Source organism: Loxodonta africana, chromosome 7, assembly GCF_030014295.1.
Source record: "Loxodonta africana isolate mLoxAfr1 chromosome 7, mLoxAfr1.hap2, whole genome shotgun sequence".
Classification (NCBI taxonomy): Eukaryota; Metazoa; Chordata; class Mammalia; order Proboscidea; family Elephantidae; genus Loxodonta; species Loxodonta africana.
In genome coordinates, this window is record NC_087348.1 from 56,223,417 (window position 1) to 56,249,562 (window position 26,146).

At 39.8% G+C, this 26,146-nt stretch overlaps 1 protein-coding gene across 1 annotated transcript in view; it reads left to right on the forward strand.

Moving 5' to 3' along the window:
• The window catches only part of LGR4 (leucine rich repeat containing G protein-coupled receptor 4), a 124,028-nt gene that overhangs the window by 47,414 nt on the left and 50,468 nt on the right, over positions 1–26,146 (forward strand). The window contains exon 2 of the mRNA XM_064288342.1: positions 18,871–18,942. Within this exon, the coding sequence (XP_064144412.1) occupies positions 18,871–18,942 (72 nt within the window). The remainder of the gene's footprint in view (positions 1–18,870; positions 18,943–26,146) is intronic.

Genomic DNA, 26,146 nt, shown 5'->3' on the forward strand with positions numbered 1-26,146 from the left:
AGGTATACCAGAATTAGTTTGCCCATTCACCATGAGCAACAATGAGCTCAAGTATAACAATGATTGTAAGGATGGTTCAGGACCCGGCAGTGTTTCATTCTGTTGTGCATAGGGTCGCTATGAGTCGGAACTGACTCAGCGGCACCTAACAACAACAAAAATTCACCGTTTGAAAGATATTTTGATTGTTGTTAGTTTTTAGTGATTATTTATACCGAGGATTACTGGGTCATGTGGTCATAAGTGTATGTATTATTACATAAGAAACTGCCAAACTGTTTTCCAAAGTGGTTATGTTATCTTGTGTTTCTACCAACAGTGCATGAGCGTGCCAGTTGCCCCATATCCTCACTAGCACTGGTTATTGTCGGTTATTCTTATTTTTAAAAAATGTTAGCCATCACAATAGTTGTGTTGTTATTAGGTGCCATCAAGTCGGTTCGGACTCATAGCAACCGTACGTACAACAGAACGAAACACTGCCCAGTTCTGCGCCATCTTCACAGTGGTTGTTATGCTTGAGAGCGTTGTTGCAGCCGCTATGTCAATACGTCTTGAGGGTTTTGCTCTTTTCCACTGACCCTCAGCATGACCCCAAGCATGATGTTCTTTTCAAGATTGGTTCCTTGGTCCCTCTTGGTAACCTGTCCGGAGTACTAAGATGAAGCCTTGCCATCCTGGATTCTAAGGAACACTCTGGCTATATTTCCTCCAAGACAGATGTGTTTGTTCTTCTGGCAGTCCATGGTATATTCAGTATTCTTTGCCAACGCCATAATTCAAAAGCATCAGTTATTCTTCGATTTTCCTTATTCATTGTTCAACTTTTGCATATGAGGTGATTAAAAATACCGTGGATTGGGTCAGATGCACCTTAGTCCTCAAAGTGACATCTTTACTTTTGAACTCTCTAAAGATCTTTTGCAACAGATTTGCCCAATGCAACATGTCGCCCGATTTTTTTAAAATTGTACTTTAGATGAAGGTTTACAGAGCAGATTAGTTTCTTATTAAACAATTAATACACATATTGTTTTGTGACAATGGTTGTTAACCCCATGACGTATCAACGCTCTCCCCTTCTCGAACTTGGGCTCCCTGTTATCAGTTTTCCTGTCCCCTTCTGCCTTCTCACCCTTGCCCCAGGACTGGTGTGCCCATTTAGTCTCATGTTGTTTTAGGGGCCTGTCTAATCCATGGCTGAAGGATAAACCTCAGGAGTGACTTCAGTACTGAGTTAAAAGGGTGTCTGGAGTGCATCTGATTTCTTTACTGCTACTTCCATGGGCATTGATTGTAGATCCAAGTAAAATGCAATCCTTGACACCTTCAATCTTTTCTCCATTTATCATGATGTTGCTTATTGGTCCAGTTGTGATGATTTTTGTTTCTTTGTGTTAAGTATAATCCATGCTGAAGGCTGTAGTCTTGATCTTCATCAGTAAGTGTTTCAAGTCCTCCTCACTTTCACTAAGGAAGATTGTGTCATTTGCATATCGCAAGTTGTTAATAAGTCTTCCTCCAACCCTGATGCCGCATTCTTCCTGTAGCTCAGCTTCGTGGGTTATTTGCTCAGCATACAGATTGAATAAGTATGGTGAAAGGATACAATAGTCGTGTAGTAATATCTTACTGTGGTTTAATTTACATTCTCCTAATGACTAATGATAATGACTAATGAAGGAGCCCTGGCTGCACAGTGGTTAAGAGCTCGGTTGCTAACCAAAAGGTCAGCAGTTCCAATTCACCAGCCACTCCTCATCCTGTAGAGTCACTATGAATCGGAATCAACTTGATGGCAACCAGAATGACTAATGTACATTTTATGTGTTTACTTGCCATTTTTGTATCTTCTTTTTCTTTTTTTTTTAAGCCAGTAGTATTTATACAAACCTCAAAAATAAGCAAAAAACAAAAAGCATTTTAGAATGAATACATATGTAGTAGAACTCACAGCAGCCGTTGTTATTGTTGTTGGCTGCTGTGGAGCCAGCTCCTGACTCCTAGCAGCTCCTGCACACCGGAAGGAAAGGCTGCCTGGCCCTGCCCTGCACTCCTGACTATTGTGATCCATAGGGTTTGCATTGGCTGATTTTTTGGAAGTAGGTTGCCAGGCCTGTGTGTCTTCTTTGGTCAAGTGTCTGTTCAAATCTTCTTCCCATGTATAAATTGTTTTCTTGTTATTAAGTTTTGAGAGTTCTTTACATATTATAGAAACAAATCCTTTATTTGGTAAGTGTTTTGCAAATATTTTCTCCTAGTTTATGATATGTCTTTTCATTTTCTTAACAATAGCAACACAGCTTTGAAAGTCTTCAGCAGAAAAATTCTACAAGGTCCTAATATAGGGGTTTTTATCCATGAAAGTAGATAATCATAAGGTATATTAAGCATTCTTCATCTCCTATAGAAAACTATTTATTTACTTTTTAAGATTTGAAGCTGGCATTTTCTCTGCCATTCTATGTTGTTAGGAAAATTATATACTAGGATGTTGAAGTAGCTTAAATGATTTATGGCTTTACAAGATGATAACTTTTCTCTGCATTAATTAATCCTACTTATTAAATGCCAGTATCCTTGTAGGAGCTTTCCTCTTAAGGATTCCAAGGCTGCAGAGAGGCAAGTTTTGGATTCCTTCTTTTGGGAAGCACCATGCCTTTGTCCTGAAATGCTAAGGAAGATACCAGATAATATGAAGCCAGTTTATCTTGTGGCACAAAACCATTTGTAGTAGAAATGTTGCACATAGGATTAAAAGGTGGTTCTGACATCTAGTTGCATTCTACAGGGCTAAAACACACAGGGGTCAGAAAAATAGCTCGGGAGCAAAATCTGACTAAAATGGCATACCTGTTGTTTTGGTCCCATCTCTGTAGTATAAAAATTGGTATCTTCACAGGTATGTAGCTACTCTTATTCTTTTCAGAATAAAATAGTGGAATTTTTAAAAGCATAAATTTAATTGAATGTTGCAATACCACCTTAAACGGTAATAACCCAGTGTAGCAAGTTAGAGTAGATTTTAATGAAAAAAAAAAAAGAAAGAAAGAAAGAAAAAGAACCATAAACATACTCTTTTGAAGTTAATGCGTCCCTATCCTAGAACAGGGCCTTGTACATACCGTGGATAATCGGTACTTCGTAAATATTTGTTAAATGGATGACGGGATATCGCTCTTTCTCTTTTTAAAGGAAAACCCTCAGTTAAGTTGCACATCATATTCCTTTTGGCATAGTGGTTTCCAATAGCAAAGATGTTTCCTCTCATGATAATATGACCTGCAAAAAATGGCATTGAAATGTATTAAAACTTAATATTTATACGTTCATAAAAAGATTTTCAGGGAAATTTTTTTTTTCATTTTGTAAATGAAAAATCTTAATTGTCAAGAGATGAACACGTTCAGAACTATATGATTTCAGATTTATAAAAATGCATGCCATTCCTAGAAAAAGAATCTGGAAGGATCCCATGAAATAAAAACAAACAAACAAACAAACAAAACCCAGTGCCGTCGCCACCCTATAGGACAGAGTAAAACCGCCCCATAGAGTTTCCAAGGAGCGCCTGGCGGATTCGAACTGCTGACCCTTTGGTTAGCAGCTGTAGCACTTAACCACTACGCCACCAGGGCTTCCCCATGAAATATAGCAGTAGTTATCTCTGAGAATTGGTATTGTGGGTGGTTTTATCTGTATTTCAGTTTTTAAAAAAGACAGTTAACAAAGGTTACATTTGTTATTATAAGAGGGTGGGGAGAAAAAAGATCACTTGTCCAAAGATGTGGAATAGTGACAGAAACAAAACTAAACGCTTAAGCTTTTTCTAGAACTTGGGTGTTACGTGTGTCTACACCAAGGCTTCAAACCAGTTCTTCCTGGTTCAATCATGGCTGAGGAAGCAACGCTGGAACAGACTTGAATTTTAAAAAAGTTTGAGTGAACCAGAACCGTAACAGAAGGGGAAAATATGGGTCGAAACACTGCTGGAAACTTAATCTCCTTATTAGAAAACAAGGGCAGCGTACGCATTGCATAGCAACCAAATTGTCCATCTAATTTTGCATAGAGTTGGAAAAACATCAGTGCCTCCTTCAAAGTTGATGGCCAACCTCACCGCTTTGAATGTGTGTCACTCCTCAGTTCTGGCTATAATCCAGCCTCACGCATCAGGCTCCTGCAAGGGCTCACTCTTCCAAACCTTCCATGTCAGGGCTTCAACCTGTAACTCTTCCCGTCCCAGATCTGTTCTGATTTCACTTTGTCAGCCCTGACTGAACCGGTTTGAACCAGTTTGAAGCCCTGATCTACACGACTTGTGGATGAGAGAGACCTTCCTTCCAAAGTTATTCTGCCTGAGGCAATTTTTGAATTTAGGTTTTTTTGGTTTTGTTTTGTTTTTTTGATGATATTATAGATAACTGTTAACTGGAGATTGGCCTGAAATTTCTAATGGATTACAAAAGACTCTGAAAAATCACTGGAGTGGTATTAGTTCTTAATCATTATCAACATATGTTTGTTGAGCTTAAAGACTCACCACCATTTAAGTCCTTGTATTCTTTAGAATTTATATGTAATAAAGTGACTTTTTTTACCTACCAAGTCATATCTGAGATACAGTCAGTAATATGGCAGCAGCAGTACTCTTTTATCTAATACAAATAGGAGGGCTTATTCAAATTTAGATAACACTGGGCCTGTCACAGTGTATTTAAAATTAAATAATTCTGTGGCAGAAGGCCCACATGTAGTAAGGACGCAATGGCAGAGTCCACAGTGGTACAGGCTTGGCCATCAGCAGACAGGTTAAGCTTGCTTAGGGAGCATTTTACAGGGATTTTAAAAGACACCTTGTTGAAACATGATGTTCTTCTTTACTCTGTAGATGCTTTAGCATTAGGGAATTTTATGGGGTAAAAAAGATGAGAGTTTAACCACCGGGGAGTTTTAGCAGTCCCAATTAAACAATTGCACCCTTTAAATTTTAATTTTAGAATCGGTGCCTGCTGGTGTTAGGGCATTCAGCTATTTTTCCTAGTGAAGTGATGTGCTTTCGTATTTCTGAGCTCCGTGTTTAAGTTGGGACTATTGTATTGTGTGGGTGTAATGTGCAGACATATGCTCTGTTCCAGTTGGTGTACCTTGAGAAACCTAACTAAAGAAATCTGTTACGAAAACAAATATGCAGAGAAAGCATACATACAAGTGTACTTTTTTCTAACTAACCAAAGTTCTAGATTTTATCCCCTGCTTTATCACTAAACTGCATAAGCCATCCTAATCTTTTTGAGAATGGATCTTGTCTTGCCTTGTCCTTCTGAAAATTTCCTGTAAGAATAGAATCTCTTTTTGATTAATTGGGCCTCAGCTTTTTTAAAATGAAATATGGCATTCGACCTTGAAGGGCTCGTCCATGTTTCTGGTACTTAGAGTCTAGTTGTGTAGTTAGAAATGACTTTTGGTTCTAGGTCTTTTGTACAATTTAGTGTTTCTTTTGTGGGAGAGTGATTTTTTTCTGGGAAGGCCATCAGAGGTGGGGTGTGATGGTTGGCGTGCTGTTAGTTAAGTCTCTGTCCACTGGATTCACATAGCTATCAGGAGTAGCAAAAACTTCAAAGATGACAAGATAATAACCATTTCTTGTTGAACTTAGGATACTTTACATTTTCTGATCTTCACAGTAACCTACAAGGTTAAGTTATTATTATCTCCATTTCACAAATGAAGGAGCCAGGGTGTCGTGGATTGAACTGAGTCCCCCAGAAATGTGTGTCACCTTGGTTAGGCCATGATTCCCAGTATTGTGTGGTTGTCCTCCATTTTGTGATTGTAATTTTATGCCAAAGAGGATAAGGGTGGGATTGCAACACCCTTACTAAGGTCACATCTCTGATTCAGTGTAAAGGGAGTTTTCCTGGAGTATGGCCTGCACCACCTTTTATCTTATAAGAGATCAAAGGGAAGCAAGCAGAGACTGGGGACTTCATACCACCAAGAAAGAAGAACCAGGAGCAGAGCGCATCCTTTGGATCTGGTGTCTTGCCCAGAGAAGCTCCTAGTCCAGGGGAAGAATGATGAGAAGGACCTTCCTCCAGAGCTGACACAGAGAGAAAGCCTTTCCCTGGAGCTGATGCCCTAAATTTGAATTTGTAGCCTACTAGGCTGTGAGAAAATAAATTTCTCTTTGTTAAAGCCATCCACTAGTGGTATTTGTTATAGCAGCACTAGATAACTAAGACACAGAGCTCAGGAAAAATAAACAGCTTGCCCCAAATCACATAGCTAGTAGGTAGTCAGTCTGTAGTTAAATCTTGGTCTGTCTGTCTCCAAAGTCTGCACGCTTCCAACTACACCAGGTTAGCTGCAAGTCGAGGCAAAGTCAGCTCTCTTGAAATTGTCCTTCAGAGGCAATTGTAAGTTGGTGATACTCTGGCTTTGTGTGTTTGTTTGTTTGTTCTCTATGTTATATTTATTTATTCTTAGCAACCCTGGATGGTGAATTACTGGGTTTAATTACAGATGTTACTGGTAAAGAGTGTGTTGCTCATGTGAGGTGCACCTGAAGGTGCATCTTCTAACTGAAGTTCAGTTCAACTTTCTTTTACATATGTATTTTAATAATTTATATGGCTTTGTGCCTAATATATTTATGATTATTGGCATATGGCTCTCATTTTTTAATTACTACAGTTTAATCATCCCTCCCAGCATTCTTTCTAACCTTTTAATTTTAAAGTCTGTGCATTTTAAATTCTCATGCTGGTGTTAGTGATGTCAGGTCTGGAATCTACTCTTAGACTGTCTGTAGATTGTTTATCGCCATTAGCCCTTATTATTTAAATGAATACCCACCCACCTTATACTTTGTAACCACACGTTTCCAGAGCTTCTCTGGCGATAACATCTTGTAGCCTCCCCCAGCCCCCTTTTCTTTTTCTTTACTTTATTCATACATGTATTATTACTTGTAACTAAAACTTGGAAAGTGTGAGGGAAAAGATACCTGTAAAGATAGAAGCTCTCCGGGTTTGTGAAATTCAGAACAATTTGGAAACAAGTTTTGCTCCTGAACCTGAAAATTTGAAACAAAACCTCACCACTTATTTGACGTAGGTTTGTAAATATGGAGTTCCACTAATTACATTTACAGCTCACAGCAAAACTACCTGCTATGTCTACCTGCAAGGATGGCGGGACTGCGTCTTACATACTTTGGACATGTTGTCAGGAGGGATCAGTCCCTGGAGAAGGGCATAATGCTTGGCAAAGTACAGGGTCAGCAGAAAAGAGGAAGACCCTAGATAAAATGGATTGACACAGTGGCTGCATCAGTGAGCTCAAGCATAACAATGATTGTAAGGATGGCTCAGGACCAGGCAGTGTTTTGTTCTGTTATGCACACGGTCATTATGAGTCGGAATCGACTCAGTGGCACCTTACTTACAACAACACTTCTTGTTAACTCTGAGAGAAAAAAATGAGAGAATTATATATGTGCCAAGGATTTCATTTTACTTGGACCCATAATCAATGCCCATGGAAACAGTAGTCAGGAAATCAAACAATGCATTGCACTGGGCAAATCTGTTGCAAAAGACCTCTTTAAAGTGTTAAAAAGCAAATATGTCACTTTAAGGAGTAAGATGCCCCTCACCCAAGCCATGGTGTTTTCAATCACCCCATATGCATGTGAAAGCTGGACAATGAATAAAGAAGACTGAAGAAGAATTGATGCTTTTGAATTATAGTGTTGGCAAAGAATGTTGAATATACCATGGACCTCCAGATTAATGAACAAGTCTGTCTTGGAAGAAATATAGCCAGAATGCTCCTTCGAAGCAAGGATGGTGAGACTTCATCTCTTGTACTTTGGACATGTTATCAGGAGGGACTAGCACCTGGAGAAGGACATTATGCTTCGTAAAGTAGAGGGTCAGCAAAAAAGAGGAAGACCATCAATGAGATGGATTGACACAGTGGCTGCAAAAATGGGCTCAAACATAGCAACAATTGTGAGGGTGATGCAGGTCCGGCCAGTGTTTCGTTCTATTGTACACAGGGTTGCTATGAGTTGGAACTGACTCGTAGTACCCAACAACACAACAAATCTTTTCAAAAAAATTACAATGCAGAAAATAGTGTGGTATAAATTCTAATTACTTGTTTTTTCTGATGAGTCAGTCAGTTCTCTCTAGACCTTTTCTGATGAGGCAATTAATCAGTTTTCCTGTTACTTTGATATTCATTTGGATTCAGGTGTGCCAAGCTTAGAGGAAAGTATATGGAGTGTCTCATTTTGTAAAGCAATAAATTATGGTTGTCCTTCTTTCTCCTTTTATTGGAAAGACAAAAGTGAAACAAAATTGTATGATAATTTACAGGATCACTCTACTCATCAGATTATTATTTTGCCTTTCAGTATGATTAAAAGTTTATTGTAGTCTTAAGAATTTTGCTGGTTAAAGCCAAATGTGTTTTCAGTGGGAGTGACTCTAGTTTTATCATGGCAAACTGATAGTCTTTAAGTTTTGCCATATGGTAAACTTTTCAAAAACATGTCTCTTTCATAAAATGAACCTCGATAACTTCTCCAGGAAGCATGGGCTCATCCGTGAAAATAACAGAAAAAGATTAATCATGGAAATATAGAATGTCAAGCTGAGAAGCCACACAACCAGTTACTTCAACTCCTTCATTTTGCAGATGAGCAAACTGAGGCTCAGGGTTACATAACAGCTAAATGGCAGCGCCTGGAGTTGAACCTACTTCTTCTAACTCCAGTTTTGATGCTGTTTCTCTCCAGGGCACTGCTAGAGTATTTATGAAAAACAAAGTGTTCCTTTCTCCCCATAATGACATCTGACAAAAGTAGCATTGGGGCAAGTGTTTAAAAATAATAATTTTGGAAAAGTTGTTAATCTTCTTCTTCTTAAAAGGATTTGAATTATTCTCAATGATGTGTAATGTATGTGAGTCTCTACCACCATAAGGATTCATCTCAAAAAAACTTTCATCCTAAGAAATGATGAACTCTGTTTCCCCAATTGCTAAAGCTGTTTATGGTTCTTCCTGAGATTTAGTGATGACTATGCCAAGGTCTTGAGGCAGTATCCCTCCTGCTTTTTTTTTTTTTTTAAATTTTTATTAAGCTTCAAGTGAACATTTACCATTCCAATCAGTCTGTCACATGTAGGTTTACATACATCTTACTCCCTTCTCCCACTTGCTCTCCCCCTATTGAGTCAGCCCTTACAGTCTCTCATTTCGTGCCAATTTTACCTTCTTCCATCTCTCTCTATCTTCCCATCCCCCCTCCAGTCAAGAGTTGCCAACACACTCTCCCGTGTCCACCTGATTTAATTAGCTCGCTCTTCATCAGTATCTCTCTCCCCCCCACTGACCAGTCCTTTTCATGCCTGATGATTTGTCTTCGGGGTTGGTTCCTGTCCTGTGCCATCAGAAGTTCTGGGGAGCATTGTCTCTGGGATTCCTCTAGTCGGAATCATACCATTAGGTGTGGTCTTTTAATGAGAATTTGGGGTCTGTATCCCATTGGTCTCCTGCTCCCTCAGGAGTTGTCTCTTGTGCTCCCTGACAGGGCAGACATCGATTGTGGCCGGGCACCAACTTGTTCTTCTGGTCTCAGGATATTGCAGGTCTCTGGTTCAAGTGGCCCTTTCTGTCTCTTGGGTTCTTAGTTGTCGTGTGACCTTGGTGTTCTTCCTTTGCCTTTGCTCCCGGTGGGTTGAGACCAATTAATGTATTTTAGATGGCTGCTTGTTGGCATTTAGGACCCCAGGTGGCACAATTCAAAGTGGGATGCAGAGTGTTTTCATAATAGAATTGTTTTGCCCATTGATTTAGAAGTCCTCTCAAACCAAGTTCCCCAGACCCCAGCCCCTGCTTCGCTATCCTTTGAAGCTTTCATTTTATCTCGGAAACCTCTTTACTTTTAATCCTGTCCAATTAGGCTGACCTTCCTTGTTTTGAGTGTTGTCTTTCCCTTCACCCAAAGCAGTTCCCATCTACAGATTGATCAATAAAAAGCCCTCTCCCTCCCTCCCTCCCTCCCTCCCCCCTTTGTAACCACAAAAGTATGTGTTCTTTTCCGTTTTTTCTATTCCTCAAGATCTTATAATAGTGGTCTTATACAATATTTGTCCTTTTGCAACTGACTCATTTCGCTCAGCATAATGCCTTCCAGATTCCTCCATGTTATGAAATGTTTCAGAGATTCGTCACTGTTCTTTATGGATGCGTAGTATTCCATTGTGTGAATATACCACAATTTATTTACCCATTCGTCCGTTGATGGACATCTTGGTTGCTTCCAGCTTTTTGCTATTGTAAACAGAGCTGCAATAAACATGGGTGTGCATATATCTGTTTGTGTGAAGGGTCTTGTATTTTTAGGGTATATTCCGAGGAGTGGGATTTCTGGTTTGTATGGTAGTTCTATTTCTAACTGTTTAAGATAACGCCAGATGGATTTCCACAGTGGTTGTACCATTTTACAATCCCACCAGCAGTGTATGAGAGTTCCAGTCTCTCCGCAGCCTCTCCAACATTTATTATTTTGTGATTTTTGAATTAATGCCAGTCTAGTTGGTGTCAGATGGAATCTCATCGTAGTTTTAATTTGCATTTCTCTAATGACTAATGATCGAGAGCATTTTCTCATGTATCTGTTGGCTGCCTGAATATCTTCTTTAGTGAAATGTGTGTTCATATCCTTTGCCCACTTCTTGATTGGGTTGTTTGTCTTTTTGTGGTTGAGTTTTGACAGAATCATGTAGATTTTAGAGATCAGGCGCTGGTCTGAGATGTCATAGCTGAATATTCTTTCCCAGTCTGTAGGTGGTCTTTTTACTCTTTTGGTGAAGTCTTTAGATGAGCATAGGTGTTTGATTTTTAGGAGCTCCCAGTTATCGGGTTTCTCTTCATCATTTTTGGTAATGTTTTGTATTCTGTTTATGCCCTGTATTAGGGCTCCTAGGGTAGATCCTATTTTTTCTTCCAAGATTTTTATCGTTTTAGTCTTTATGTTTAGGTCTTTGATCCACTTGGAGTTAGTTTTTGTGCATGGTGTGAGGTATGGGTCCTGTTTCATTCTTTTGCAAATGGATATCCAGGTATGCCAGCACCATTTGTTAAAAAGACTATTATTTCCCCAATTGACTGACACTGGTCCTTTGTCAAATATCAGCTGCTCATACGTGGATGGATTTATATCTGGATTCTCAATTCTGTTCCATTGGTCTATGTGCCTGTTGTTGTACCAGTACCAGGCTGTTTTGACTACTGTAGCTATATAATAGGTTCTGAAATCAGGTAGGGTGAGGCCTCCCACTTTCTTCTTCTTTTTCAGTAATGTTTTGCTTATCCGGGGATTCTTTCCTTTCCATATGAAGTTAGTGATTTGTTTCTCTATTCCCTTAAAGTATGACATTGGTATTTGGATTGGAAGTGCGTTGTATGTATAAATGGCTTTTGGTAGAACAGACATTTTTACTATGTTGAGTCTTCCTATCCATGAGCAGGGTATGTTTTTCCATTTGAGCGTGTCCTTTTGAATTTCTTGTAGCAGAGTTTTATAGTTTTCTTTGTATAGGTCTTTTACTTCCTTGGTAAGATTTATTCCTAAGTATTTTATCTTCTTGGGGGCTACTGTGAATGGTATTGATTTGGTTATTTCCTCTTCGGTGTTCTTATTGTTGATGTAGAGGAATCCAAGTGATTTTTGTATGTTTATTTTATATCCTGAGACTCTTCCAAACTCTTCTATTAGTTTCGGTAGTTTTCTGGAGGATTTCTTAGGGTTTTCCATGTATACGATCATGTCATCTGCAAATAGTGATAGCTTTACTTCCTCCTTACCAATCTGAATACCCTTTATTTCTTTGTCTAGCCTAATTGCCCTGGCTAGGACTTCAAGTACGATGTTGAATAAGAGCGGTGATAAAGGGCATCCTTGTCTGGTTCCCGTTCTCAAGGGAAATGCTTTCAGGTTCTCTCCATTTAGAGTGATATTGGCCGTTGGCTTTGCATATATGCCCTTTATTATGTTGAGGAATTTTCCTTCAATTCCTATTTTGGTGAGAGTTTTTATCATAAATGGGTGTTGGACTTTGTCAAATGCCTTTTCTGCATCAATTGATAAGATCATGTGGTTTTTGTCTTTTGTTTTATTTATGTGATGGATTACATTAATGGTTTTTCTGATATTAAACCAGCCTTGCATACCTGGTATAAATCCCACTTGATCAGGGTGAATTATTTTTTTGATGTGTTGTTGGATTCTATTGGCTAGAATTTTATTAAGGATTTTTGCATCTATGTTCATGAGGGATATAGGTCTAAAATTTTCTTTTTTTGTAATGTCTTTACCTGGTTTTGGTATCAGGGAGATGGTGGCTTCATAGAATGAGTTGGGTAGTATTCCGTCTTTTTCTATACTTTGAAATACCTTCAATAGTAATGGTGTTAAGTCTTCTCTGAAGGTTTGGTAGAACTCTGCAGTGAAGCCATCTGGGCCAGGACTTTTTTTTGTTGGGAGTTTTTTGATTACCATTTCAATCTCTTTTTTTGTTATGGGTCTATTTAGTTGTTCTACTTCTGTATGTGTTAGTTTAGGTAAGTAGTGTTGTTCCAAGAATTTATCCATTTCTTCTAGGTTTTCAAATTTGTTAGAGTACAATTTTATGTAGTAATCTGATATGATTCTTTTGATTTCATTTGGTTCTGTTGTGATGTGGTCCTTCTCGTTTCTTATTCGGGTTATTTGTTTCCTTTCCTGTTTTTCTTTAGTCAGTCTAGCCAATGGTTTATCAATTTTGTTAATTTTTTCAAAGAACCAGCTTTTGGCTTTGTTAATTCTTTCAATTGTTTTTCTGTTCTCTAATTCATTTAGTTCAGCTCTAATTTTTATTATTTGTTTTCTTCGGGTGCCTGATGGATTCTTTTGTTGCTCACTTTCTATTTGCTCAAGTTGTCGGGACAGTTCTCTGATTTTGTCTCTTTCTTCTTTTTGTATGTGTGCATTTATCGATATAAATTGGCCTCTGAGCACTGCTTTTGCTGTGTCCCAGAGGTTTTGATAGGAAGTATTTTCATTCTCGTTGCTTTCTAAGAATTTCCTTATTCCCTCCTTGATGTCTTCTATAACCCAGTCTTTTTTCAGGAGGGTATTGTTCATTTTCCAAGTATTTGATTTCTTTTCCCTAGTTTTTCTGTTATTGATTTCTAGCTTCATTGCCTTGTGGTCTGAGAAGATGCTTTGTAATATTTCGATGTTTTGGATTCTGCAAAGATTTGTTTTATGCCCTAATATGTGGTCTATTCTAGAGAATGTTCCATGTGCGCTAGAAAAAAAAGTATATTTTGCAGCAGTTGGGTGGAGAGTTCTGTATAAGTCAATGAGGTCAAGTTGGTTGATTGTTGTAAGTAGGTCTTCCGTGTCTCTATTGAGCTTCTTACTGGATGTCCTGTCCTTCTCCGAAAGCGGTGTGTTGAAGTCTCCTACTATATATGTGGAGGTGTCTATCTCACTTTTCAATTCTGTTAAAATTTGATTTATGTATCTTGCAGCCCTGTCATTAGGTGCGTAAATATTTAATATGGTTATGTCTTCCTGATCAATTGTCCCTTTTATCATTATATAGTGTCCTTCTTTATCCTTTGTGGCGGATTTAAGTCTAAAGTCTATTTTGTCAGAAATTAATATTGCTACTCCTCTTCTTTTTTGCTTATTGTTTGCTTGATATACTTTTTTCCATCCTTTGAGTTTTAGTTTGTTTGTGTCTCTAAGTCTAAGGTGTGTCTCTTGTAGGCAGCATATAGATGGATCGTGTTTTTTTATCCAGTCCGTGACTCTCTGTCTCTTTATTGGTGCATTTAGTCCATTTACATTCAGCGTAATTATAGATAAGTAAGTTTTTAGTGCTGTCATTTTGATGCCTTTTTATGTGTGTTGTTGGCCATTTCATTTTTCCACATGCTTTTTTGTGCTGAGACGTTTTTCTTAGTAGCTTGTGAGATCCTCATTTTCATAATGTTTAACTTTGTGTTTATTGAGTCGTTACGTTTTTCTTGGCTTTTTTCTTGAGTTATGGAATTGATATTCCTTTTTGTGGTTACCTTTTTATTTACCCCTATTTTTCTAAGTAAAACCCTAACTTGTATCCTTCTATTTCGCCTTGTATCACTCTCCATCTGGCAGTTCAATGCCTCCTATATTTAGTCCCTCTTTTTGATTATTTTGATCGTTTAGCTATTGATTTCCATGATTTCCTGTTGTGTGTATTATTTTGTTTATTTATTTATTTTTTAGAATTAGTCTTAATTTGTTTGTTTTTGTGCTTTCCCTGTTTGAGTTGCGTTGATATCAGGACGTTCTGTTTTGTGACCTTGTATTGTGCTGGTACCTGATATTATTGGTCATCAGGCCAAACAATCTCCTTTAGCATTTCTTGCAGTCTTGGTTTAGTTTTTGCAAATTCTCTAAACTTGTGTTTATCTGTAAATATCTTAATTTCTCCTTCATATTTCAGAGAGAGTTTTGCTGGATATATGATCCTTGGTTGGCAGTTTTTCTCGTTTAGTGCTCTGTATATGTCGTCCCATTCCCTTCTTGCCTGCATAGTTTCTGCTGAGTAGTCTGAACTTATTCTTATTGATTCTCCCTTGAAGGAAACCTTTCTTTTCTCCCTGGCTGCTTTTAAAATTTTCTGTTTGTCTTTGGTTTTGGCAAGTTTGATGATGATATGTCTTGGTGTTTTTCTTTTTGGATCAATCTTAAATGGGGTTCGATGAGCATCTTGGATAGATATCCTTTCTTCTTTCATGATGTCAGGGAAGTTTTGTGTCAGGAGTTCTTCAACTATTTTCTCTGTGTTTTCTGTCCCCCCTCCCTGTTCTGGGACTCCAATCACTCGCAAGTTATCCTTCTTGATAGAGTCCCACATGATTCTTAGGGTTTCTTCATTTTTTTTAATTCTTTTATCTGATTTTTTTCCAGCTATGTTGGTGTTGTTTCCCTGGTCCTCCAGAAGTCCCAGTCTACATTCTAATTGCTCGAGTCTGCTCCTCTGACTTTCTATTGCGTTGTCAAATTCTGTAATTTTATTGTTAATCTTTTGGATTTCTACATGCTGTCTCTCTATGGATTCTTGCAACTTGTTAATTTTTCCACTATGTTCTTGAATAATCTTTTTGAGTTCTTCAACAGTTTTATCAGTGTGTTCCTTGGCTTTTTCTGCATTTATCCTAATTTCATTCGTGATATCTTTAAGCATTTTGTAAATTAGTTTTTTATATTCTGTATCTGATAATTCCAGGATTGTATCTTCATTTGGGAAAGATTTTGATTCTTTTGTTTGGGGGGTTGGAGAAGCTGTCATGGTCTGTTTCTTTATGTGGTTTGTTATGGACTGCTGTCTCCGAGCCATCACTGGGAAACTAGATTTTCCAAGTAGTCAGCTAAAAAAAAAATGCAGTCAGATCCCTATCTAAATTCTCTCTCTGGCTCCGGGTATTCGGATGTTAATGGGGTCGCCTGGGGAGGGTGGGGGAGGGATCTGAGAGCTAGGAGTGTAGCACCACAGAATATAGAGCTGAACACCACGTTCACGCTCCGCCCCCGTTTGCCAAAATCCGGGCTGGACGGGTCCCTGGCTAGGACACTGCTTTCCTTGCTCGGAAAGCAGTCCCTTCCTCCTGGGGACTTCCTCCGGTGCGCGGCACCGCTCGTGGGCACTGGGTGGGCGTTTCCCACACGAACGGGTGGGCCCGCCCCCAGGGTCTATTCAGGCGATTATAATTAGATCCCGCGGTCACGCCCCGCCTGTGCGCGCGCGCGCCCAAATCCCAGCGGGATGACTTCCGGGTTGAGACGCTGCTTTCCCTGTTCGGGAACCAGTCACTTCCTCCCCGGGACTTCTCCTTCCGGAGCGCCACACCTCTCGCGCGAACTGGGTTGGCGTCACCTGCACGGCCAGGTGGGCCCGCCCCCTGGGTCAATTCAGGGCAATAAAAATGGTCTCCGTGCTCACACCCCGCTCGTGCGCGCGCCCAAGCCCCAGCAGGACGGAACCCCGTCTGGGACGCTACTTTCTGCGCTTCGGGACCAATCAGTTCCTCCGCACGGCCAGGTGGGCCCGCCCCCTGGGTCAATTCAGGGCGATAAAAATGGACTCCGCGCTCACGCCCCGCCCGCGCGCGCCCAAGCCCCAGCAGGGTGGCACTCTGTCTGGGATGCTACTTTCTGCGCTTTGGGACCAATCAGTTCCTCCGCACGGCCAGGTGGGCCCGCCCCCTGGGTCAATTCAGGGCAATAAAAATGGACTCCGCGCTCACGGCCCGCTCGTGCGCGCGCCCAAGCCCCAGCAGGGCGGCACTTTGTCTGGGATGCTACTTTCTGCGCTTTGGGACCAATCAGTTCCTCCCGGGGACTTCTCCTTCCAGTGTGCCGCACCTCTCGCGCAAACTGGGAGGGCGTCACTCGCACGACCAGGTGTTCCCGCCCTCTGGGTCAATTCAGGATAATAAAAATGGACCCCGCGCTCATGCCCCGCCCGCGCGCGCGCGCGTGCCCAGATCGCAGCGGAATGGCTCCCCGTCTGGGATGCTGCTTTCCCTGTTTTGAGACCAGACACCTCCGGGGATTTCTCCCTCTGGTGTGCCGTGCCACACGCGCGGACTGGGTGCGCGTCCTCCCGCACGAACGCGTGGGCCCCGCCCTGGGGTCACTCCAGGGAAACACAGCTGACCCCCCCCCCGCGCGCGCCCCGTCGGCTTCTCGCCTAACTCCCGGCGGACAGCAGGGCACCCCAGCTGGGACGCTGTTCTCCCCCCTCTCAGATCAGTCACTGCCTCCCGGGTGTTTCTCCCTCTGGCTGCGCCCCTACGCCGCCCGCGCCAACCTGCTAGGCTTCCTCCCGGGATGGGTTCGGGGGGGAAGGGGTGGGCCCCCTTTCTGTGCCGTCTGCCCCCCTGGGCTCTGCCCCAGATCGAGCTCCGAAGGTCACCTGCCTGGTGCGTTGGCTCCTAGTTCTGAAAACAGTCGCTGTCTGCCCGTATTTGTTCGTCCTCCGTCTCTAAGTCTGTGCTTGTTGTTCAGAGTTCATAGATTGTTATGTATGTGATCGATTCCCTTGTTTTTCCGAGTCTTTGTTGCAAGAGGGATCCGCGGGAGCGTCCACCTAGTCCGCCATCTTGGCCCCCCCCCTCCTGCTTTTTAACCTCAGTAGAATTTAAGGGTTTGCTTTATGTCTTGACTGCCATTGGAGAGAAATTAGCAGGATTCAAAAGATACTGAAAGAAAGCTGAGTAATTCAGATCTTGGGCTCTGAAGTTCATATTTCCTCTTATACCACTTTCTTGTTGAATGGGCTTGGGAAGATTATTTTACCTCGGCAAGCCTCAGTTTCCCCATTTGTAAAGTGAGACTCTGTCCAGTCTTATCATGTTTTGAGTGTGTTGGCTGCTGCTGCTGGTTTGCTGCTGCCATTGTTACTATCCTTTCTTAGCCAAAAAAAAAAAAAAAATTCCAAACCTGCCTTGAGAAGGGAAACCCTGGTGGCGTAGTGGTTAAGTGCTACGGCTGCTAACCAAAGGGTCAACAGTTGAAATCTTCCAGGCGCTCCTTGGAAACTATGGGGCAGTTTTACTCTGTCCTATAGGGTCGCTATGAGTCGGAATCGACTCGATGGCACTGGGTTTGGTTTGCCTTGAGAAGGGCTAGTGAGAAGGAGTGTAAACTCCGTTCCCGAGTCTTAATGGAAAAACAGATGGGGAGAAACGACTTGCCTATCTTGGTACTTTCCTTTAAAAGAAAATTTCTCTTGGCTGAAATGATGAAAATGATAAAGCATTCTTCTTGTTAGCTGACTTTGACATGCTCGATTTCTCTTTTACCTCCTTGTACTGGTATGTCTAATCTGGTAATGAGAATGTCGCACATGTGAATTTTTATGGTGATTTCAAGAGAGAAGAGAAGCGAGGACTCAACCACCGAATTCAACACTAGATGCGAGGCAGAGGAACCTGAGTGAGACCACTGATCCAGTGCCTGCAGGGCTTTCCCCTTGGGAGGCAGTGTTAAATTGTCTTTCACGGTGTTGATATTAAGTGGAGTTTGGAAGGAGAAAGCCAATTCAGAAGGCAGCTGCTAGGGAAGAAGGAAATAGTTAATAAAGTGTTTTGTAGCTGTTTGGACTAGTTAATTGTTGAGTTATATCGTGGAGTAAGTTCTCTCCTTTCTGCTGACTCTGGAAGGGGAAGCTGCAGCTGTGTTGCATACCTGTCGTGTATGCACTTGTCTCTAGCCTGCATCTGTTCATGGGCTAAAAATGAAATCCACTTAGGAACTATTACCTGGAGGACTTTTATAAGTTTTTCAGAAAATATGATAGAGCCAGGATGTTTTTCTATCCTTGACAGTGGCTCCAGAAGCCATGCTTGCCTGAAAATGTATTTGATCAGGTCCCAGGGTATCCATTTGTTGATTTCTATAAGGCACAGTACTTTGAGGAGTAGACGACTGGGAAGCCACACTGGCCTACTCATTATAGGTAGTTTGAAACCCTATTTTCAAAGATACTTAAACGGGAAAAATCCAGGGTCTGAGTAGAAAAGAATCATGTTGGATGTTTCTAAATTATAGAGTGTAATTTATAATAAAATATTTAACTTTTTTATGTTTTCTCATCATTGTATTCTGATCCAAGTTATGATTATTCATATGAATGCCTTCAGTGCTCATTTTTCTGGCTTCTTTACAAATTTTCAGCACTCAGTTACTTTTCTGTTGAACTAAATGCTTTAATATCACTTATTTAACTATCCTTTTAACTTTCTGTTTTCTAGGGACATCAGTATGAACAACATTACTCAATTGCCAGAAGATGCATTTAAGAATTTTCCTTTCCTAGAAGAGTTGTAAGTATTTAAGAAATTCTTTTTGCTATTCTCCTTGGAAGCTCCTATAACAGAGTTTGATGTTTGGTATTTGGGGGGTATTCAGAAGTGTGCTTTGTGTGGAAGAAATTATGGCTTTTTTGGGGGGATGGGTCTTGATTTTTTTTTTTCTTTGAAGCACTGTAATTGCTGAAGCTATTTTTGAAAGCCAGATCTAAAAAATGGTACCTTCATAGGACTTTTTTGCTGCAATTATTTTCACCATGAACGCTGCAGTGACACAGTTAATTACAGTGTTATGCTGAGATAACAAGGCTACTGTGTAATTACCATTGTTGCCAAAGGAGTTGCCGTATGGGTAACACAACCTTACAAAAAAAATACAAGGTGTTTCAGGGTCATGATGCAGTAGACAACTTCAACAGTCAGCAGACAGCTGAGTGTGGTTTGAGGGTGCCCTCGGACATTGCAGGCGACCTTTGGGGATGGGATGAAGGCACGGAACATCATCCAGGTCTCTAAGGATGCTTCGGAACCTATCATGTTGGATCGCACATTTCCAATTTCTGGGAAGATGAGCAGGCTGAGGGGAGGGGAGTCGTCAGTGACAAAGGAATGCTAGGGAGGCTCTATCTTTGAAATGGGTTTGTTAGTTGGATTGTTTCGGGGAACTTGTGAGTTTGGATGGACTAACAGTTTACATGTGGTAAAAAGTTTCCTTATTATTTTAACCTCCATTCTGTTTTGTTCTCCATACTTTTTTGAAATTCATAGTTAAAATAGGCACTTTTAAGTTTTAAAGGAATTAGGAAATATAACTGTATTATATTTTAAGTCCAGGTGAAAAAACAAAATCAGACTTGAATCAAGTTAAATACAAGTTTTTAAAGACCAAGCTAATGGATTATGTAATATGTGGAGGTAAGAAGGTGACAGTTTGATACTAAGAACATCAAAGAGCTATAGCCCTGAAGGAATCTAAATTCATATTACAGACTGTGTAATATACCCCAGCTGTTGAGTATTACATCCAAGTCCTATGAATGTGCCTATCTTAGCTCAGTCCCTCCCCCAGAATGGGGAATAGGGCATAAATATAAGACAAACTGATTGTACTACCTACTTCTGATAGAATATTGAAATAGCAGTTAAGGATTTAATAAAATTAAGGTGAACATTTTACTTCCCACAGTACTTAGTTGAACCTAATGCCCCCATAGCAAAAACTGAACAGAGAGTATTTGCCACTTACAAGCCTATGAACTGGGTCAGGTTACTTAACCTCTCTCTGCTCAGTTTTTTCATAGATCTAAGGTGGGGGTAATAATAATCCCTCCCTCATGATGTTCAGGTGAATACAGAATGAATTAGTACGTGCTAAATGCTGAGGACAATGCCTGAAACAGAGTGAGCATTATGTAAATGTTAGCTTGTATTTATTTTAATATGTTAAACGTGTATAGGGAAAAAGAGCACTTAGAATACACAGCATATGTACACCTAATGTGATCCTTGGGTAAAAAAATTAAGTGTATGGTGTATTTTCTTTTTTTACCTATCTGTATTTTTTGTGTTTTTCTATAGTGCACATAATTTTCTAATAAAAAATTATTTCATTTTTTAAATTAAAATTTTAAACTAAATTTAAAATGAGTGAACTATGTATCTGGAGGCCCTCCCATCTGCCATCAAGCTTTTAAGATTCTTAACCTGTTCCTTTTTATTTCACTTAGAAATAGGCTTTAGGATTATTAGGATTATTTTATAGGCTTTAGGATTATTCTCTCTTTACAGAAGTAATTATGTGATGAAAGGACATTAGCAAGTGGTTGTTCAGTCCTTGTGTAACAGCTGTAAGATGTGTGATGACACCAGGTAGGAAATGGAGAAACTCTCCTTGTTCTGGAGGAGGCTATTGTGTGCAGGCCACCTTTGTTGATGCCTTTGATAACCAATTATACCTGAAGGATTTTATGGAGGGATCTGGATGGAGTCAAACCTGGTTAATCTTTGCTTTGTGAAGCTTTCGTCTTGGATTTCTTAAAATCTCAAATGACTGAACATATGTCAGCATCATTAACCCTGTCAACCGAGACTTTTAATTGGAACCAAATTAAATCTGACTGCTAGTTCTCTGTTGCTAGGTCAAGTTCTCTTTCTACTCTGCTATCACAGTAATGAACCCCATCCAATCAAGTCAGGGTGTTTCAGAAATGAATTCAGTTAGGAGAGCCGATGGTTAATTTTAAAGAATTGTTCCAAATAGTCTTTAATATTCTAGGTATTCTTTAAGCGTTCAAGGAAATTTGTTTTCCAAGTTAATATAAGAATGATAGAAATCCATAGTTTTTCATTTATAATATGTTGTAGTTGATTTTGACATTCCAAAATGATGGTGCCGTGACTACTGCAGCATAAACGTTTGTCCAGAAGTCATCTGGAAGTCATTTAAGAGTGATTGTGAAGCTGAAGTGCCCTGAGTAGAAATGAATGCTGTGCCAAGGGTTTTTTTCTGTGATAGTTAATGAGGTGTATTTTACAGTATGTGACTAGGTTTGGCCAAATTTAATAGGGTAATGTAGAATGCCTGGAGTCGTTGAGTGAAATCACTTCCCAACAATACATACGAAGTGTTTATAGATATTTGTGCATTCACTTACTCTCTAAATAAGCACTGAATCATACTCTCTGCCAAGCGTTATGGTAGGTGCTAGGGGTACAGAGACAAGTGAAATGGTCCTTGTCCTTGAAGAGGTGACAGGGTGCTAGAGTTGCCTTGTCCGATATCATAGCCACTAAATTAACCACATGAGATTATTTAAATTTGGTCTAATTAAAATTTAAAATTTAGTTGCACTAACCACTTTTCAAGTGCTCAGTAGTCACATGTGGTTAGTGTCTACCATATTGGAAAGTGCTGATGTAGCTCAACTCTGTCATTCCAGAAAGTTCAGTTGGGCGTTACTAGCCTAGAGGGAGAGGTGGAGATACTAACACTTGGCATGGCATGGTGAAGGTTGATGTTGAAGTATGTGTAGGGTCAGTGGAAGCCTAGAAGCAATGTATTTACTTGAAATTGTAGGATTTGAGGGACACTTTTAAGAGTAACTTTGAAGGACGCATAGGAATTAGCCAGATGAGTAGTAAGGATGTTCCAGGAAGAACTTTAAAGCATGTGCATAAACCAAACCAAACCCGTTGCCGTCAAGTCAGTTCTGACTCATAGCAAGCCTATAGGATGGAATAGAACTGCCCCATAGAGTTTCCAAGGAGCGCCTCGTGGTTTTGAACTGTCGACTTTTTTGGTTAGCAGCTGTAGTTCTCAAACCACTACGCCACCAGGGTTTCCAGCACATTCCAAAAATGTTAGAACACATGAAGTGGTTACGTTATATAGGCATGAGACAGATATAGAGAAATGTTAGGAGACGAGGCCAGATCATAAAAAGACTTTCTAAGCTAAGGAATTTAGACTTTATCCTGAAGGAGTTTAATTTGCTACAAGGGGCAGGCACTAGGGAGGAGATGGATTTTTGCTTGAAACAACTGGATACCATTCACTGAACATAGAACCAGTCTGTTTAGAGATGAAGAATTCAATTTTGTAAAGATATGACAAGTACTAGCATGTGTATAAAGCTTTACAATGTACAAAAGTCTGTTCTCATTTGATTATCAAACTCTGAGAGGAAAATCAGTTTTACACAGGCAGAAGCCGAAAGGAAGATGTTACATGCCTCTTTCAAGTTCATGTGCCTGGTGTGCAGTTTTGCTGGGACTCGAAGTCAGATCTCTGGAGCCCTGTTCTTTTTACAACAGTGACTGATGTATATGTGTTCTCACAGGAAATATTTCATCCAACTTCTTCAATGAAATGTACTTTAAATACTGTTGTTGCCAGTTTCATTTTCATAGATAACTTACTTTTGAAAGTTTTGTAACTTATGAACATTTTTAGCCAGTGATTATTTTTCTCTTCTCTGGGAATAGAAAGGCATGGATTCTGGCTCTAAATTCAATACTCACAGAATCTAAAATCTTGGGAAAGCCTCTTGATGTTTGTACTTCGGTTTCCTCATCTTTAAAACGGGGATAATACCTGTCCTGTCTGTCCTCACAGGACTATTGTAAAAGGGAAAATGGGATAGTACACGTGCTTTGGGACCATAAAGTGCTATGTCCATGTGAGGTGAGATAAATTACCTAATCATTGTAAACATCGCAGTCTTTCTTTTTCTTGAAGTATTTGGGGAGAAGTTATTTTTCTTGGGGATAGGAGTTGGAATGGGCCCACTATAGGCTTCTGTTGTAAAAGGAAAGCTAGAATTTTTGAAAGCACTCATTAAGAATCAGCAGGAGCTATTTGTCTGATGTCAAGCTGCCACAAGTGTTTTCAGCTCTCCTTTAGATCTCTCAGTGTTTGTAGCCATTTAGAGGATGGCTGAAATTCGGAGTTGTGTAAATGATTTAGTTAGACCAGTAGAAGGAATGTGCAAACACTTCTCCATAGGCTATCACTGAAAAATCCCTGTGAATGTTCCATTGGGTTTAGGTGTTGCGACAGCAGTAGAAGCCACTGCCAGCTTTGGCGCTTGTACAGCTATTGTTTAATACACGTCATAAAAAAAAAAAAAGACTAGATAATTCCATTCACTTTGAAATGTATTTTGACTTTGGAAGACTCTCCAGTGCTAAAGTGTAACTTAGGTGTCCGAGTATGAGCTCAAGATGACTGGTTGTTTTATCACAGGCAAGATAATGAATTCTAAATGGAAGCATTACTTTACAAAAAGGAGACTAGTGAATAATTTGAACAGTTAGATTTAAAATCAAATACAAACAGGAATAGGACAAAACTAGTTTTAAATAGTTTAATTTGGCTACTACTTATGTATATAAAATTTGTACCAAAATAACTTCAGACTTGCAAAATGTTGCAAGTATGAAGACTTTTCACACATACCCTTCGCTCAGATTCCCCAAATGTTAACATTCACCGTGTTTTTTTCCCTTTCTCCACACACACACGCATAAAATGTATGTACTTTTTAAAAATGGACTATTTGCTCCTTTTCCTCTAAGTATTGCAATGTTTATTCTACAGAAGGGTATTCTCTTAAATGACTGCAATACAGTCATCAAACTCAGAAAACTAGCATTGATATGTATTATTTAATCTGTAATTCTTAGTCAGTTTTCAATAGATATCTCACTATCATCCTTTATAACAGAAGAAGAAAAAAAAATTCTGGTCTAGGGTGTAATCCAGAATCACAAGTTACATCTGGTTGTTGTGGCTCAATAATTCATTTCAAATTTCTAAAACTAATTTTTTCATAGTTTCTACCTGAAATAATGAAGATAACTAAAATTGGTCAAACCTGGAAAAGGGAAATTATTTTAGGGTACAATAGAAATTGTCACCCAACATCTATCGAAGGTTTACTTTGTGCATAAAACTTGATACATACCACTTGATTTAGTGCTCACAGGGCCATTATGAGGTAAATAGAATTTACCATCATCAATTTACAGATGTGGATATGGAGGCTTTAAAGAGGTGGGAAAAATCAAAAACAAAAAAAAAATCATACCCTGGTCATACAGTAAATAGCAGAGCCAGGATTTGAATCCATGTTGATCTGAGTCAAGTCTTTCCTCTTATCTTCTACACTGTACTGCTATACTCTTACCTGCAGCGGTAGTGGATTGAAGGAAAGCTTAAGGGACCATCCACTCATTATCAAAAGTGGTTACTTGCCCAACATTTCCCTTAATAAGTTCATTGAACAAAAATATTGAGAAGGAACTTTTTGTACATTGATGGTGTTGTATCTAGCCATACCGTTTTACGGATGAAAGTATCAGAACACAATAGTAGATAACTGGCTTGTCCAAGGTACCACAGTACGTAACAGAGCTAGAATTAGACCTACATAGCTCAGAGCCATTTCTACTATATATCCTATCAGCTTTTATATCACTTAAATATATAGATAGTCTCAGATATCTTTCGGATTTATTTAGAGCTGTAGAAAGTAGCTATTGTTCTCTTCTAGTACTTATAAGGAATTTCCTTTGTTTCTAAACTCACTTAATGTTTACTCCCTTGATGAAACCTTTTCCGATAAGCTCTATCAACTGCAGTAATTTTCCAGAAAAAGCAAAATAGTTCCTCGGTTGTTTCGGTGATTTTTGGCAGTTACAAATACTATATTCTTTGGGAGCATTCTCTCATTTCACCTTAGCCATCTGGTAGGATGGCTTGGTAGCAAAGATCGCTGCCCTCACTGTTGGTAAGTACACAGTGAGCTGGTAGAGGGGATGATTTGTCTGATTCATTCTGTCTCCTTTGAAGTGTCATTTGGGAGGAAAAGTGAGGAGAGAAAAATGGGAAGGGAGCTTGCATAAATTGGGAGCCTACTGTGTGCTGGATAGGCCCTCCTAGAACATAGTTGATTTTTTAGTTATAGAATTCTGTGAGCTATATTTATTTCCATTTTGCTGATGAGGAAGCTGCGATTTTTCCTCAGAGTTTAGTAACTTGCCCAAGGTCACATAACCACATAACTAGTTAGTAATAAATCCAGGTTTCAATCCCAGGTTTGAATATGCCCCTGTACATGTGGGGAAGATAAGGAAAGACTTACTAGACAATTCATTAATCAAGCATACTTTTGTTAGGCAAAGCACTATGTCCAGTGTTGCTGAATTAAATGAGATTCTTGCCTTCAAGGAAGATGAAATGTACACTAGAGTTATGGGAGTTCAAAGAAGAGGGGAGATTACTTCTAGCAAGAAAGATTAAGGAAGACCTCATCAAAGAGCTGGCATTTCTGCAGAGCCTTGAGGGATGGTAGGAGTTATTCATGAAGACATGTGGAAAAAAGGAGCATGAGCAAAGATATGAAGTCAGACTAGGATAGGTAGTAGAAATGTGTTGTTCAATCTGGCCGGAGTGCTGGATTCTTGAAAGGAAGTTTCAAGAAAGAAGCTGGAGTTTCGGGCCAGATGGAGGGCTAGTTGGCAGACTAAGGAAGCGTTTAAGCTTTTGAGTGGTTATTGAAGGACTGGCTTGCTCAGATAAGACCTTCAATAAATACAATCTCAAAGCAGAGAGTAGAATACTTGGAACTGAGAGAGGGCAAAGAGACAAATGAAGTGAATGGCAGTAGTGCAGGTGAGAATTAAGTGGTGATGAGAAGAGGAAACCTATGCAAAGGTA